At 34.4% G+C, this 17,269-nt stretch overlaps 1 protein-coding gene across 1 annotated transcript in view; it reads left to right on the forward strand.

Moving 5' to 3' along the window:
- Positions 1-17,269, forward strand: part of MYO10 (myosin X) — a 203,916-nt gene that overhangs the window by 44,932 nt on the left and 141,715 nt on the right. The window contains exon 2 of the mRNA XM_074279100.1: positions 6,583-6,681. Within this exon, the coding sequence (XP_074135201.1) occupies positions 6,583-6,681 (99 nt within the window). The remainder of the gene's footprint in view (positions 1-6,582; positions 6,682-17,269) is intronic.

A 17,269-nucleotide genomic window follows, 5' to 3' on the forward strand; every position in this document is an offset into this window, starting at 1 on the left:
TCTCATGCTCTTCTTTGTGTACAGTAGGAGGAGATATGGAGATGTGTCTAGATGATATATGAATTGATTACTGCTTGAATGACTGTAATCCTGGAATAGTCTACAAATAGTTTGATGTCAGTTTGGAAGAAGATACCTCTGGGATCTGTGCTTTGGCCCTCGGATGTTTACAGATTTTATCAATGGCTTTGATAGAAGCAAAATTACTATACTTAACAAATTTGCAAATGATTCAAAACTAGAGCTAATTAATACATTGGGTGACAGGATAGAAACAGATCTTGACAAGTTCAAACAGTGAACTGAACCTAATAAAATGAAATACAATAGGGATAAATGCAAAGTCTTAGTTGTAAATTTAAAAAATTCATCTTACCTTTAAAATATGGCTAGACAGTAGTTTCCTCAAAAAAAAAATCATGGAATTATGGATTACAAGCTTAAAAGTATGATATAGCAACTAAAAAAAAAACAAACCAATCTTTGATCACATTAAGAGACAGAATGTTCAGACAGTAGAGGAAATAAATTGTAAAGCACATCTGGAGTAGTATACTTGGCTCTAGTTCCACATTTTAGGAAGAACTTTGATATGCTAGATGGAGAATGTTTAAAGGAGGCAAATAGATTCAACACTGGGCCATGTGAGAACTGGTTGAAAGAAATGGGGAGATGTTGAATTTAGAGACGAGAAGACTTCTCTTGAAGTATTTGAAGGACTTTCAAATGGACTTGGTCCTAAGGTGGGGGACTTTTACAAAGAGGTAAATTTAGATTCAGTATAAGGAAAAATGTACCAATTAAAACTACCATGAGTAAGAATGTGTTGTTTCCAGAGGTATTGAGTTTCTCCTTGCTGGAGGTCTTCAACATGTGGGATTTTGCTCTATGGCTTTTCATATTCCTTCTCTGCTTATGTGTTTAGATAAGCTGAAGATTTTCTAAATTCTAAATTTATGCTTAGTGGTTGGAGCAACATTTTTCTATATCTAGATCTATTTATTCACCTTTAAAACAAGTAGAACTTGGGATCTCAGAAGGAATTATTAGTTGGTTTATTTTTTATCATTCTTTTTTGAAGAATAAGAAGAAAAAGATGAATTGGGGTCAAATCTGTCAGAGACTTTACTATACAGAGTATATGGCAGCTCAGACCCAGAAATATTTAATACAAGAAGGATTCTGGCACTTAAGATAAGAAAAATTTCAAGTCTGTATTTTTAAAGCATAGAATCTAATGCTGAGTACAATTGTGAATACACACACACACTTTTGAAGACAGTTATATGTAAAGACATTGTGGCCAAAAAAAAAAAAACCCACCAAACTATTCTCTGAGGTTACTTGGGGATTTGGTAAATCTGATGTTTTCTTGACTGTATCATTTGACACAGTCCATTACTTTCTTCAACATCTTATCTACTTTCTTAACTTTTGTGATTATTTTCTCCTGCTCCTTTGCGGAATCATCATTCCTGTACAACTTTATTTGTATCCTCCAAATCTCTGTCCTGCCTTCTGTTTCTACACTCTTATTTGATTCCCAAATTTATATATCCAGTTCTGATAATTCTTTGGAGCTACATTCCAATACCTGCGACATCTCATTTCAATATATCTAAAACAGAACCCTTTCTCTTTATTCTTTCCCCCAAAATTTGCCTGTTAAAGTTGTAGGCCATCATCCTTCTAGTCACCTAAGTTTACAGTCTTGAAGTCATTTTCCAAATTAGGAACTGTTTTTGTGCTTATTACATTTTTTGAATAAATATTGCTGTTGTTTAGTCATTTCAATAGTGTCTGACTTTTCATGACCCATTTGTAGTTTTCTTGTTAAAAACACTGGAGGGTGGTTTACCATTTACTTCTCCAGCTCATTTTACAGATGAGGAAACTGAGGCAAAATTTGAACTCAGCTCTTCCTGACTCCAGACTCAGCCTTCAATCCATGTTAGCACCTGGCTGCCCCAAATACTTGCTTTCACCATTTCCCAAATTAGTTTTAGTCGTAGTTTAGACCCCCATTATTTCTTTCTTGTAATATTGTAATAGCTTCCTAATTGTATTATTTATTTAATTAAAATCTTTCCTTTCTAAACCATTGCTACCAAAAGCAATTCCCTCTTGAACACTCTGCAGTGCCTATTGCTAAATTGTTGCATTTGAATTTTGTCAGTCATTCACAGTTTGGCACCAGCCTTCTTTTTCATATCAGTTTCATGTAATTCCCATCCCACATTCTATGTTATATCCTTCTTTTCATTACTTAAACTTGGTGTTCCCATCATCTGCCTCTATGGAGCCTTTGCCCACTTGAATTCACTTCACAGGTAGAATACTAATTTTCCTTAGCTTTGCTTTTTAGAATTCAGAAATAAAATTAGAATTAAAAAGCATTCTTCTGGGATCAACTTTAGGTGCCACCTTGTCCAAGAGATCTTTTTAGCATCACACTATTACTTGGTTTTCCTTGCTTCTTAAAGTTGAATTTTGCGTTTTGATGTCATTTCTTCTCAGTAGAATGGGGGAAATGTTCCTCTGTAGCCTGATTTCAGTACATAATGATGTCTAATGACATTGCAACCTTATTTTGAGTGTCAGAATAAAAGGTTGGCTATGGTAAGCAATTCATTCCCCACCCTAAACTTCTTTAATATTTCAGCAAGTTTGTTGCTGTTGTATGTTTTTGCAATTATTATAGGAACCTGCTTTCTGAAGTTAGTAGTAACAGAAGTATAAAAGCTGTGGGCTCAAAGAAAATAATTAGCTATGTTTAAAAAAAATGGGACCACTTGTAAGTTTCTAAATTTTAAGATAGCTATTAAAAAAAATACACAAAAGGACTAATCTTTTGTGTTTTGTGCTTTCAAGCTTTTCTTGCCCAGAAGATACTTAAGACACTGGCAAAGAGGAAGTAGTCCTGATTGTAGAAGTTAAGTAATAGTAAGTTTTGCTTATCAGCAGCTACTCACACCTAAGTGAAAGACCTTTGAAATATAGGAGTATTTCTATTGGATCCTATAATTCTGTGTCAACACAATTTGCATGGGCAGCTGTTAGGGGAGGAGTGAGCATGGAAAAGGAAATGTGCCTGAGACCAAAACTTAGAACCAAAACACCTAACAGAATATGACATCAGGTATCAGAAAATGCTTCCTAACTGTAATTAACTTTCTTTTTCCTTTCTAAGGAACATAGAATTATAGATTTAGAGCTGAAAGTGCCTTTTGGAAGTCATTAAGACCATTTCCCTTATTTTGTAGAGAAGGAAAACTAAAGACAAAAAGTAAAATAAGGAGACTATTTGGTAAGGAAACAACTCAAAATTAATTAGCCAAATACCAGTTGACAGGTTTAATTATCTTAGCAATGTTGTTCATATGTAAGTTGTTTTTTGAAATGGCCCCAAAACAAAGAAACATTTGGATGGGACTAACTGTAAGCTGTAAAAATTGAGAATGTGATGTATTATACATGAAATCATTTGTAGAGAAAGTCAGAAATAAGTTAGGTCCCCTCCTCGGCAAGTTGCTTACTTTGGAACCCTTACATTTATGATCTATTATTAGGTATTATAGTCCTCTCATGGCTTGTTGGGGTTGGTATACAGGTAATCTTGAGTTCTTGAAGGATAGAACAAAAGGTATACTACGGTCAGTTTTGAAAGATTTTGAGTCTGGGCTTGGCAGGGAATGAGATGTCTGTAGAAATCTGTTACCAACTTTATGGTATTTGAATGATTTTTATTTTTTTTAAATTTTTTTTGCTGATGTTCATAGAATTTCATAAAGATCTGTTACTAAGCTCTAAGAAATTTCAGTCAGCTGTTGGTGATGAAAGTATCCACAGTGGTGAAATCGCAAAGAAACATTATATAATAAATGGCTATTTTGAGGTTCATTTTCCTCATGTGTTAGAAGGGAGGATTGTACCATATGACTTCTGAGATCTCTTTTAGTTCTGATTCTATTATCCAAAGGATTTGAAGGGTGATGAAAGAATTGTTCTGTTTGGTTTCAGAGGACAGAACATTTAAGTGTTTTGGGTGCTTTTATGCCATCTAATAAAATGAATTCTACCTGCTCCTTCTCTTTTAGGTCACTGTTTTTCCTGGTTCTGATCTTCCTGAATTATTGTAATTGCTTTTTAAATGTGGGTAAATTCCAAGATATTCTGTCTTCTAGTTTCTCTGCATTCTTTCTTTTTGCCTTTATGTGTTGCTGTGAGTTTAGTTATCATTGCTCTGCATGCAATTCTTAAAACCTACCTTTCCAGACCTATGTTGTTTCCTTAATCCAGTTCTACATCTCCATCTACTTGTTAGACATAGCCATTTAGATATTTTATCAACATTTACACTCAGAATATTCGAAAAGGAAATCTTTATATCTGGATAATCCATCAAGCTGGGCTCCTTGCATAGAATAACCTGGACTCCAATGGGTTTTTACCCTTCTTTCTTTCAGGCTTGGAAGTTCTTTCCCCTTTAGCTGTCCTTACTACAACTGCTCATTTGGCTTACTATTGTACGTAGAATATAATTTTTAAAAATCAGCCTCATAATCTGGCTGAAAAACCCCAATATGAGCATAAAGACAATAGGGGACTGTCATTTTTTTTTTTTAACTTGAATTTACTCTCTATCTACAGTGTTCTTTAATAAATGGTTGGTGAATTGAATTTCATACACTATTGTGTTATCAAACTGATAAAGAAATTATTTCCTGAGCTCCAAAAATTTCTAGGATGTGGGGATTAATAGACCACAAGCTTAATATGAGTCAGCTGTGTAATATAGCAGCCAAAAACACCACCAATCTGGTACTACCTTAGGAGAGGTATTGTTTACTATTGTTTATTTACTATGTTTACTATTTTCTGGCCTTTTCATACCTTCTCTGGTGCATTTTGATTACTTTAGGACAACACATTATAAGATAGACATTGCAAAGTTATATTGCCCATAGGAGGGAAATCAGGATTATTTAAAGACTTTGAGTACATGTAACCTTATGAAGATTGACTGGGGTGAGCTGAAGAGTGGTAGAGACCACAGAGCTGTCTTAATATGGGCTATCATGTCAACCGAAGCAGGAGCCATGAGTACAAGTTCATAAGGGGACCAATTTGATGTCAGCAGATCATCCTAACAATTTAAGCAATGGATGTCTGTCCTTAGAGCAGAGAAATTGGATGCTCACTTGTTGCATATATCTTAGTGGAGATTTCTTTGGTATTTGGATTAGATTATAGTTGGTTTCTTAGATCCTTTCCAACTCTGTGTAATCCTTTCAGAAAAGGGTAAAATATTTGGGTTTTACCCTTAAGTTAAGGTTGGGTCTGCTTTCTCTTTGTTCAGTATCCAGTGCGGTACCTTGAACACAGGAGGTGCTTATTAAATATTTTTTTGGATTAGATTGTCTTCCCTCTCCATTTCCATATTTCGAAATCTTCTTTTCCCCCTCTTTTCTTCAGCAAAATTCTATTTATTATGCCTTACCATGGTTTTACAAGAGCTTTGGATTCTTTACGTCAGGCACAAATGGAAACCAAATGTAATGTTATATACCTTTTAAAAATAATTCTTGTAGTTTTTATGGTTGATTTTTTTTTGTATGTGAAAATTCCCTTTAAATGCATGCAAATGATATTTAATTGAGCCCTCTTTATTTGTACATGTAATTTTTTTTTTAAAGGTACATGACAAAAAGAAGTCATGACATTTATAAAGAGAGGTCACATTCTACTAATAATGCAGATACTAAGTAGACCTATTTAAAGATTGAAGGAGAATAAGGATGCTTTTTGACAGCAGCTGTTTGCTAATAACTCACTAAAGTTGATAGGCAGCTGCACATGTCATTTTTTATCAATGTAGTACTGTTTTCAGATCAGTTTAGGGATAGTCAGCTCCACTTTGGATTCAGAAAGTATGTGAGTATGAACCACGATTATGAGTAGTGTGAGCCTGAGCTTATTCAAATTTCTTGGGTTTTTCATGTTAACCTATCACAGGAATCATACTATATGATTAATCTTAAAACATTGTAGGTCCATGATTGTGGTTTTATTGTCTAGAAAATTAATAATAAGCATCCTCAGATCATATGCTAGAAGAACTTAGGAATGGATCATCTAGATCACAGTGAGCAAAAATGGTCCATTCCAAGTATAAATCCATACTATTACTGTTTTTTTAATAGGGAAAAGAATTAAAAAGCTCATGTTTTCCTAAACCAGCCCAGTAGCTCCCCCAAATATGGTGGGCACACAGTATTAATACCAAACAAAATGTGGGCACCTCAGCTCAAGAGATCATCTTTCTGCCTCACCCTCCCCAGATAATGAGAATTAGACATTTGCTGCTTAAAGTTGAGGTCAGGTGAGATCTATTCTTCCTTCTCTCCCCAAAACCATAGTTGTGTGCTGTGAGATAAGATTTTGTGGGTAATACCTTAATTTTTAAATGATCTTTTTTTTAATAGGGAAATATATATAGTGATTATGACATTGGAGGGAATTGAGGTTTGTTTTAGAATTCTTTCTAGGTGTAAAGCTTATTTATGTTCATTTTGTTTACAGGGAACCCGCGTGTGGTTGCGAGAAAATGGCCAGCACTTTCCAAGTACTGTAAATTCCTGTGCAGAGGGAGTTGTTGTCTTCAGAACAGATTATGGTCAGGTAAGGAGCAGATATGTCACTTTGTAAATTAGTGTCTAGCAAGGTTATTTTTTCATGAGTTGTGGTTTTAAAATTTTACAAATTTTTTCTTTTCCAACTGATCTAACAATATCCAAAAAGGAATACATAGTTTCATGAATGTCTTAGATCACTGAAATTCTTCCAAATGGAACTCTTAGCAATATCGATGCTTGGTTGATGTTCCATGAATATAACCAGGCATCAGTATTCCTATTTTAATTATTTTTAATATGTTTTAGTTACTAAATTCAGCTTAGATTATTATTATTATTATTATTATTAATCTGTTTGGTTATGAATAACTTTATTTTCCAGATCTGAGTTTATTCACATTTTAAGAATCAAATTTTGAATCTGTAAAGAAATGTTAGGATTCTAAATTTTTGTGCCAGAGGCATAGAGCTCCAAATAAACCAGCAGATTAACTTCTTAATACAAATTTGGAGTATGCTATTGTGGGACATAGGACCCTCTGTATGGAGAGATAGGGAGGAAGTGAGAGGAAGAGGGAACTGGTCGAGTATCAAAGCTGAGATGGGTAACTATTATTAGTTACTTAGAGGCATTCCCTTTGCACGGAATAGACAATCCGTCTTGGAGTCAGAAGCTGTGGTTTCATTTCCTACCTTAGACATGTACTTGCAAACATTTCTTATTTATGTGTCTGGTGCTGTATAAGATGCTAGTAAGTCACTTAGCCTCTTAGTTTCTCAGGCAGATTATTTAAACTATAATTTACAGAACAGGCACTGATTTTTATTAATCAGAAATCATTTCCCCATCAAGAGGATTTTTCTATACCAGTAAAGTCATGGGTCTGGTCCAAAAAAACCGGTTCTTATTAACTAAACCCTTGAGCCCTAAGCTCTAGCTCAAGTGCTAATAAGTAATGTCATTGCATTTTACTTTCTGGCATCCTATAAGAAAATTTTTTTTCTCCATATTTCTCTTGTAGGCAGCATTACAGTCTTGAATAGAAAGTTAATTTTATTATCCTGTTGGGAAATAGAATAGAAAGTAATTGGTTATCTGTGCTTAATATTTGATTAGACCTGTGATCTCATCAATGGAGACATTACCTCCCTAAGTAAAAATCACAAATCATCTATACCTTCTCCTTAGCAGTGCTTTTCTGTGGCATTGAGCAAGAGTTTGGAATTGGAGGAGGGAGGTGGACATGACATTGTTTTTTAAAATCTTTTGATCACTATATTTCAATAAAATAACTTTTATGCATTTTAGTAAATCTTCACCAGAGTTCTAAAAAGATCCAGAATGCACCAAAAAAGGTCAAAACCCCCTGATTTAGAGCAATCAAGACTTGGGTTCATATCCTGCTTTGAATGTTTACTAGTTATGTGATCCTGATAGGTCATATATGCAATCTATTTGAGCTTCAGTTTCCTTATCTGTAAAATGAAGGGATGCAAAAATCCTTGTAGCTCTAACTCCTTGATTCAATAATCTTTAATCACCCATTGTGATCAAGTCTTTCTTTTAGTCTAAATCTTTTCTGAGTACCAATAGAACATTTGATCAATCCACCTGTTATCCTTCATTCTTTTTTCATAATTATCCTATCTCCAAAGGTATTCCAATATCTTTGCTTAACTCATGTACTTAATAAGTTTTATAGTTGGAATGCACTTTAAAGATCATCTAGATCAACCCTCTTATTTTACAAATGAGGAAACTGAGGCCACGGGAGGGTGATTCACTCAAGGCCACAGAGATAATAAGTATGGATGGAATAAAGATGGAATCTGAATACATGTCCTCTGCTCCAAAAAAGTTTTGTAATTCCTAGTTCTTTTTTTCTACTATAATCTATAAATAACTACAAACTGGGGAAGTTTCTCCATAATACAGAAATCTGTGTTAAGGTCCAATCAGACTTTGTTTGGGAGGGAGGAAGAAATTGTTTTTTCTATATATTCTAATAATATTTTCTATATATTCTAATTATAGCTTTCAAAGGGGTTGACTTATTTGGGTAATTGCTACAAAATAGTCCTATCCAGTTTGTGGTTTGGTTCTTTGCATTGATATAAAATGTTAAGGTATAAAAGCATTTAAGTGAGAATTTTTAATGAATTCCAATTTAATTCAGTAAGTATAGATATTGAACAGTGATTGATTACATTATTTAGAAACCATTTACAAGGCCAGATTTGTTCTCTCTCTCTTCCCCATTCTCTCTTTCTCTCCCCCTTTCTGCCCATGTCTGTTCCCTCTCTCCCTTTTCCTTTTTCTGGCCTAGGCTGCGGAAGTTCATGGGTTACCCATGAGAGCTTTCATTCCATCTTGTTTTCCCTTCCTTGATCAGCCAGGTGGCTCCTGCTCTTTGGGGCTCACCATCTTGGTGACAGATGTCCTGGGGACCCTAAACACCATACCCACTGCATCTCCTAAATCCTTAGCTTAAAGGATCCACTAACTTTATCCACTCCACAAATAGATATTACAGGCATAATTACACAATCTTGCTTGACCCCATTTACTCTGAAACATTAGAAATTTGGTATCCTATTTGGTGAGATTCAGTTTTGGGACAAATGAAGTTGAACAGTTAATAAAAAGGAGTTTACAGTATCAGACCATTAGATTGAGGGCTCTTTGAAAGCAAGGACTGTCTCTTGCCTTTTTTTTTTTTTTTTTTTTTTTTTGTCTCTCTATTGCTTAGCTAGAGATACACTAATAATATATGATAGACACTAAATAAATGTTTATTGACTAGCTGTACCAAGGAGACAGTGTGTGTATTTGCATCTACCTACCATTTCCCTGCCCCCTTTCAGTAGGAAAAATCAGTTCTGGAAATAATGACTTCTGTGGTTTTCTGTAACCACCAAGTCTCGAGGCTCCATATGGGTGGGATTTTTTATGCCTTTACATGACCTAGTACCCATCTCAACATTGCCAGAGCCCAACAGAAAGGTGAGACTTTTCCCACATTATCCCTGAGGGAATTCTGAACCTCTTCTGTCAGGCTCTCAATGCCTTCTTTCTTTTTTGGAACAGGGCAAAAGATATAATATGATTCCTTTTATATTGATTGAAACTCACTGATTCAAACTTGTTAATACTCTTAATTATGGTTGTTGGCTTTATGGCTTTTTAGGAAGCAGGTAGGACAGAATAGAGTTGGGGAGGACAATTAATGTGTAGAGGATACTTATCCTTCTCTTTGAAATTATATTACCCTTCCCTATAGCTTATCTGCAGGATATTTGGAAAGCTAAACTACTTCAGTTTCTGGATTCTTGGTGTGGAGTTAGGGTCAGAAGATCCTGGGTCAGACTCCTTCTGGTTTAGTCCTTCCTTGGGAGGGGAGTGGGGCTGGGGAAGAGTGATTCTCAGCATCACTGGCTTTTTTCATTGTTTCTCATAATTGTACCTCTTCCTTTCTTTGCTCCTGACTCATTTCCGTCTAATTCCCTTTCCTTCTATTCCTCTGGCGTAATATTGTCATACACCTAAAATTCAGAGGCTACTCTCACTATGCCTTTTTTGTCAATTCCACTGGCAACTCAGAGTGGGATTTCCCTTGTTCCACCAGCGTGTCCCACTACTCTTTAAGCAGTCAATCCCAAGCTTCTTGGCTGTAGCTTCTTTGGTCCTGCCTTTAGTGTCCAAGATAGAGAGAACAGCTGAACTGCTATTCTAGTACCTTTTCAGACAAGGGTTAATTGGGAAAATGAAGCACAAGAGACAGGGAAAAAATAGACAAGATCAGTCTTGGAACATGGTTATGCTTAGTATATTATAATTGTTTTTCCTTCATTATAAATTGTTGCTCATGTAATTAATCACTGATAATAATTTATGTAAAATCATAGATTTGTAGGGCATGGAATTTCAACTTAATAAAGAGAGGAAACAGCTGAGTGTCATCACCATAATATCAGTTATCATTGTATTGTGGGGAAAGGCAGTATGATATATTGGATAGAGCTGGCATTAAGACAGAAAATCCCTCTGCCATATAGTTACATATAGTTATCTAAGGCAATTTATTAAACTTCTGAGTTTTCTAGGTAGCATGATGACTAAGTTGCAGCAGATCTGCATTGGTCATTTGGGAGTTTCCTATACCAGTGAAATCACAAAGCAGATCCTATCCAGCCCTTATGGAGAGAAGAAATGATTGAGCTATTTAGTGGAGAATGGTCTTCCATATTGGTAAAAATCCATTTGGATTTATCACAGTGATAGACTCCACAGATATGTATAATCAAATATTTGAGAACACACACTAACACCGTCCCTCCCTCTTCTCCCCCTCCCCAAGAATATTAGGTGTCAGGTATTACTTAGATTTGGTCTTTTGGATGTATATAGGAATGTAAAACTTGACAAAAATTTTCTTTGTAACCTCATACTCAGAGAATTTAGTGTTTCTTTGTTCTCTTTAATTAAAGAAAGCTTTTTTTTTTTTTTAACAGCTTAACTTACCATAATGAAGTCTAAATTTATGATTGTTTTGGAATAGCCAATCCAAAATAAAGTTATAAAATTGTTCATAAAATATATGCTTAACATTATATGTGTATATATGTATGATTAAAAATGCACTGAAATACAATTCTGTACCAAATAGCATAGTTATGAATGAAAGGCAAGAAAATCAATAGGGATCAGGAAAGTTAGTAGTTAGATGAAATAGGACAAAAGTTTTGATTAGTATATGATGATTATATTTTCTGAAATGTAAATCTGACAAAGGACTTTTTTTTCTGAGATGTAGCCTGATTTTATGGTATAACATGCAATTTGTCCCAGTACTTGGACAGAGCCAGAATTTCTAGTAGGCCTTGGTCCTCCTGCTCTGGACTCTTTCTTTGACCTTTCTGCTTACTCTTTCAGATACTATTCTTTTCCTCTAAAGCTTTTTCCTGGTTCTTTTTTACTTGTTTACCACTCATTACTGGCATATATTGTCAGTTTCCCAGACCACAGAATTACCCTTAAAAAGACATTTTTTTAATTGAAGGACAAAAGATTAATGATCTGTTTTGTTTTGGTTTTGGATTGAACAGTAAAATGTATAATCTGTTTCCTGAAACATGTAATCTTACTCTGGCATAAAATATTTGGGCTTTCTAGGTAACCTCATTTAAAAGTCACACCTGTAGTCATTTATGTTCATTTTGTACCCAAAATAACTTTTTTTTTTTTGATCCTTTAAACATTTGCTCTCCTTTCATTCCCCTTTCAGAAATTTTCAGGGGTTTCCTATTGGCTGTTAAGTAAAGTTTAGATATTTTTGTCTATCATTCATTCAAGACCTTTCACAGTCTGGTATTCCTGCTTTTCTCAGTTTTATTCCTTTTCTGCTCTCTAAGAATATGACACTTTAGGTCAATTGGACAACTCTCTAACCTTCAAACAGGCTCTCAAACATTTAAGGAATGTATTTTCAATACCTCCCCCACCAAAAAAAGTAGTTTGAGGAGGTGGTATTATGTTACCTCTCCTTCACATCTTGGATCTAGTCTGGTTACCAGATCCTTTTGAGTTTTCTTCTAGAATATCTTCTCTGCCACTAATTAATAGTAATCATGATTAATAATATTTTATAGGATGAAAAGAAATATTTTTTGGAGGATGAAAGAAAAACTTGAAAAGCTAGATAGAAATAATTTCCTGCTAAATCCAAAGTACATGCAATAGTGGGCTATTTTGTAGAATTAAGTAAGTGCTAAAGTAGATTTTTGTTTTTGAAAAATTAATACTCTAGTTTTTGGGAAATGCCAAATTTTCAGGCACAAAAAATGCTTGAAGAATCACTTGTAACCACTTAATAAAGCTTCTTAGTATGTGAAATGGCTGATTTTTCCAGTTGTCTTGTCTATACATGTTATCCTACAGAATTTTTGGGTTTTGTTCACTAACGATTTAATTACTAACTTCTACAAATTGCTGGCTCTGCTCTCCCACACAACTTTTTTTACCTTTCCATTTTCACATTAAGCATAATTAGACATGATTTTTTAAAAAAAGTTTTCTCATAAACCAAACCAAACCAAGTTTACTGTCTTTTCAATTTTTCTCCCCTAGAAGAAACTGGTTATTACACAGAATAACAAAGTAATGAGACTAGCCCCACAGGAAAATGAGTCCTGTTGCTTTATAGTCACATTCTACATTATAGGCCCCATATGTCCTTTTACATAGTAGTTGGAGTTAATGACCTATTAAGTGATTTTTTAAAAATTTGTAATTTTCTCATACTGTTGTTTCTCACAACTTCTCCTAACCCATTTTTACTGTGTCTCTTGTTTTCCTTCATTCTTCTTTGCCTCATTGGTGCCTTTTTGTCCTTTAAAAAATTAATTTGATGCTCATATGTTACTACCTCTTGTCCTTTTTGTATCCTTTCATCACATCATACATAAACATATATACACATATATGATTAATCCTCTCTTATTTTCTTCTCCCTAAAATATTTATTTCATCCTCAGATTGTAAAAACATCTTAGCAGATAGGCTATTTCCCCTCCATTTCTAGACAGTAGTGGAAAAAAGGGAAGGTGGAAAGAGAAAGAATCTGGCTGTTAAAGGGAAACGACAGAACTCCAGACGTTTTAGCTCACCAGAAAGTTCTTGGACTAAGAGTTTCCTCTGGAAGGAAGCAGATTATGTCTGCTGAGTCTTAGGAGCTTGGGGATGTCCAGTTCTTTTAGTTACAACCAAAGCTGCATTCCAGAATCTTACATACTGAGACAGCTGTTCCCTTAACAGCCAGCTGCATGTGAACAGAAATGTATGTAGCAGAAAGAAACTGTTAACAATAAGCTTCTCAAACAGGCATGATCCTGAGAAATCAGAGATAGCTCAGCCTCTAAAGAGGCTTTAAAAAAAAAAAAAGCAGTTTGGGAAACGCAGGCCCTCTGAGACAATGAATTTTGGGGTAGATAGAAGTAAGACATGATGAGAGGGGGAGGAAAGTCTTAGAAGAGAGGTTAAATAAAGAGGTGAAACATTGGAAGAGAAAAAGCAATGAATGATAGAGAAAAAACAATCTGGAGATAATATTAGTGATAAGATAAAAAGCACTTTTATGACAGGAAACTGAAATCCACTGAACTGAGAAAAAAATTTGGACATAAATTTCATGTTTATTAACTTTGATTCTTAGCATAAAGTTAGTTGTTGGTTTTTTTTTTTTTTTAAACATAATACCACCTCCTCAAACTACTTTTGGTGGGGGAGGTATTGAAAATATTCCTTATGCATATCTGAAAAAAAGTGTTTCAAAATAAAAAAAGGACTCTTTCAGTGGTCTCTGGTTTACCCGCCTAAAATTTTCAGGAATGGAGGTTCTTTTTAATGTAAGTCTGAAAGGTTTGCTTTGGTTGAGGAAAAGTGAAAATTCCCAAGCCAGAATTAAGATGAAAAATATGGGTGTTTACAATTTTTAAAGTTTTCTTTTTAATTGTTCTTTGTCTTCAATTTCTTTTTTTCCTGTACACTGTTGAATCTACATGTATATGCCTGTGATCATGGTACATTCTGAATTCCCAAAACTCCTTCCCACATCCTCCCAGGAAATTATGCATTCAACTAAATTTTTCTTGAATCTGGGGACTAATGTGAGTGTCTACTTGACTTCCAGATGGTTATGGCAATACAGCTTAGTAAAAGAGACAAATTTCATAATCTAACTCTTGAAAGTCCTCACTTAAGGTGATGACCTGAGCAGTGGATAGTCCCAAGTGACAAATAATCCCCAGATTATTTACATTTTGCTTTCTGCTTGTATTTCAGCATGGATATCTCTTGTTGTAGAAATTAACTCAAAAAAGGCAATCATTGTGAAGACCCCAGTGTGGAAGAACTGGGAAACTTTTCATTTTCCTTCTGCTCCCATTTTAAAACTCAATGAAATTTCCTCAACATGATGTCATTCTGACTGATGCACTTTTAAGCTTTGAAAGCTGTAGAAAAAGTAAAAATTAATAAAAAATAATTTATGTCCATGAATATCTAAGATATTCTCTAATAAACTTAGACATTGATTAAAATTACTAGAACTGTAATTGGGGGTCATCCATATACTAAATGGACTCATACTCTCTACCTGCTCCTAGATCCTTTCCTTTATTCATTCCCATCCTAAATTAAAGGATAGCTTTTATTTTAAAATTAATCACTAAAATTTTTATTATATCTGTTATATCTGAACCTTGACCCAACTTTATTTTGTTTGTATAATTAGCGAAATCTCTTCCCCCTTAAATAAACATTGACTTAACTCACTAGATTATTTGTTAACAGCTTAGCCAGTAGTAAAATAATGACAAATAATTACTTTCAGTGTATCAGCTCTGAGAAATCACAATAAAAGTCACCTTTAATTATTTCTCTACAACTACTAACTTAAGTTTTAGAAATAAACTAACCCCAACATTCAGTTCTCTTCTGATACCAATTATTTTCAAAACATGCAGTTTTCAAAATTCATCCTTACAAAACCTTATGTTCTAATTTTTTTCTCCTCCCTCTCTTCCCACCCCCTCCCCTAGATGCAAGTAATCCAGTGCATGTTAAACATGTGCAGTTCTTCTATATGTATTTTCACAAATTATCATGCTGCATAAGAAAAATCAGAGCAAAAAAAGAAAAAAATGGGAAAGAAATAAAAAAAAAAGTGAAACTATGTTGTGGTCTACATTCAGTCCCCACTGTCCTCTCTCAGGGTTCATCACAAGATCATTAGAATTGGCCTGAATCACCTCGTTGTTGAAGAGAACTAAGTCCATCCGAATTAATCACCTCATAATCTTCCTGTTGTACAATGCTATGTACAATGTCTCTTGGTTCTGCTCACTTCACTTAGCATCAGTTCATTTAAGTCTCTCCAGGCCTCTCTGAAATCATCCTGCTGATCATTTCTTACAGAACAATAATATTCCATAACATTCATATACCATAACTTATTCAGCCATTCTTCAACTAATAGGCAACCACTCAGTTTCCAGTTCCTTGATATTACAAAAAGGGCTGCCAATTAAAACCTTAAGAATTCTCTGTATATTCTTTTGAAGATAGCTAAACTCCCTTCTCTCAGGGATAAGTTCCCTTAGGCTTTTTTCTCCCTTGGCTTCTCTTTTTTTGTCTTCATAGTTAGCCTATCCAGAAACAATGTTTTCTGTTAGGAGCTTTCACAGTCATTACAAACCCTTTACAGCCTCTTTAGAAAATGACAGTAAAATTGTCACAAGATTTTGTTGCCTTTTAAATTATGTCAAGTCTCTGTAGAAGCTATTAAAGTTGGCAGTTTACATAGAATGAATGTGCACATTCAAGATAAAAAATATTTTTTTCTATTAATTTTTCCAAGAATAATATAAATAAGATCATGTGTTTGTTTAGGCATAACTAACCATTGTTGAAAATATGAACATTTACAAATCAAATTCTTCTGCTTGGAAATGCTTATTTGCTTTAGTCTTATGGAATTTAATTAAGTGACTCTGGGTGCATATTTGCAATTAGTGCTGGAGGGAAGAGTTACATGTCCCGTATAGAAGTTTTTTAGTCAGATAAAGAAATACGATGCCTTTGGCTCATGTCAAAAAGTCATATGCTCCAGGATGATCCAGGACATTACAGTTTTAAACTTCGAATACCCAATAAATTGAAGAGTAAGTTCAAATAAGTAAATTTGATGGTGGGTGTGTACTGGTGTTGAGTTATCCAAAGGAATTCTTGTTTTTTATTGTGACATTCTAGAAGCATATAAATTATATTTGAAATCATGTGATAGTAGTGTGTAGCTATTCCCATGGGTTGACACTTACTAGTGTATGACTTTGGGCAAATCACATATTCTGTTTGCCTAGGAGTCAACCAGGTACTTGAGGGGATAGAAAGCTGCACCTGGAATAAGGAGAACCTGAGTTCAATCTGGATTCAGTTAGCTGTATGACATTGGACAAGTCATTTAACCTCCATTTGACTTAATCCATTGGAGAAGAAAATGGCAAACTACTCCAATATCTTTATCAAGAAAACCCCAGGGACAGTAAAATTCTTTGTAGTCATACAGAGTCAAATATGACTTAACAACAGATATAGTTTGGGGGGTGAGGACACTAGGAGAATTGATCTTTTAAACTGTGAAAAAAAAACTGTGAAGGCTTGGAATTCTTTGTACATTACACTTAGGAATATAAAATCTTTAATTCTTTTTATGATCTTTACCACTCTGAAATTAAAGCAAGAACAATGTAAGTTGTGCATGTCCCAAATTAGGTTTAAGGTTCAGCTTCTTAATCTAGAATCTCTAATTAAAAGAAAAAATCATATCTAGATTTAAATATAATTGGCTTCTATGTATTTTATTTTCATGCATTTTTTTTTTCTCTGAGAAAGGGTTCCTTTCCCATATTGGGTTCATCCCACAAAAAAAGAACTGATTTAGTACCTGTAATCTGTCATAATTAGGCTTCATTAGAACTTGAGGCCTCTCGCAAATTTGCCTCTTCTCAGACTATGACAACAGAAACACATCAAAAAGCAAACATTTGGGCCCTGGGATCAGAAATCACATTCTTGT

The sequence above is a fragment of the Sminthopsis crassicaudata genome, chromosome 1 (genome assembly GCF_048593235.1).
Source record: "Sminthopsis crassicaudata isolate SCR6 chromosome 1, ASM4859323v1, whole genome shotgun sequence".
NCBI classification, from domain to species: domain Eukaryota; kingdom Metazoa; phylum Chordata; class Mammalia; order Dasyuromorphia; family Dasyuridae; genus Sminthopsis; species Sminthopsis crassicaudata.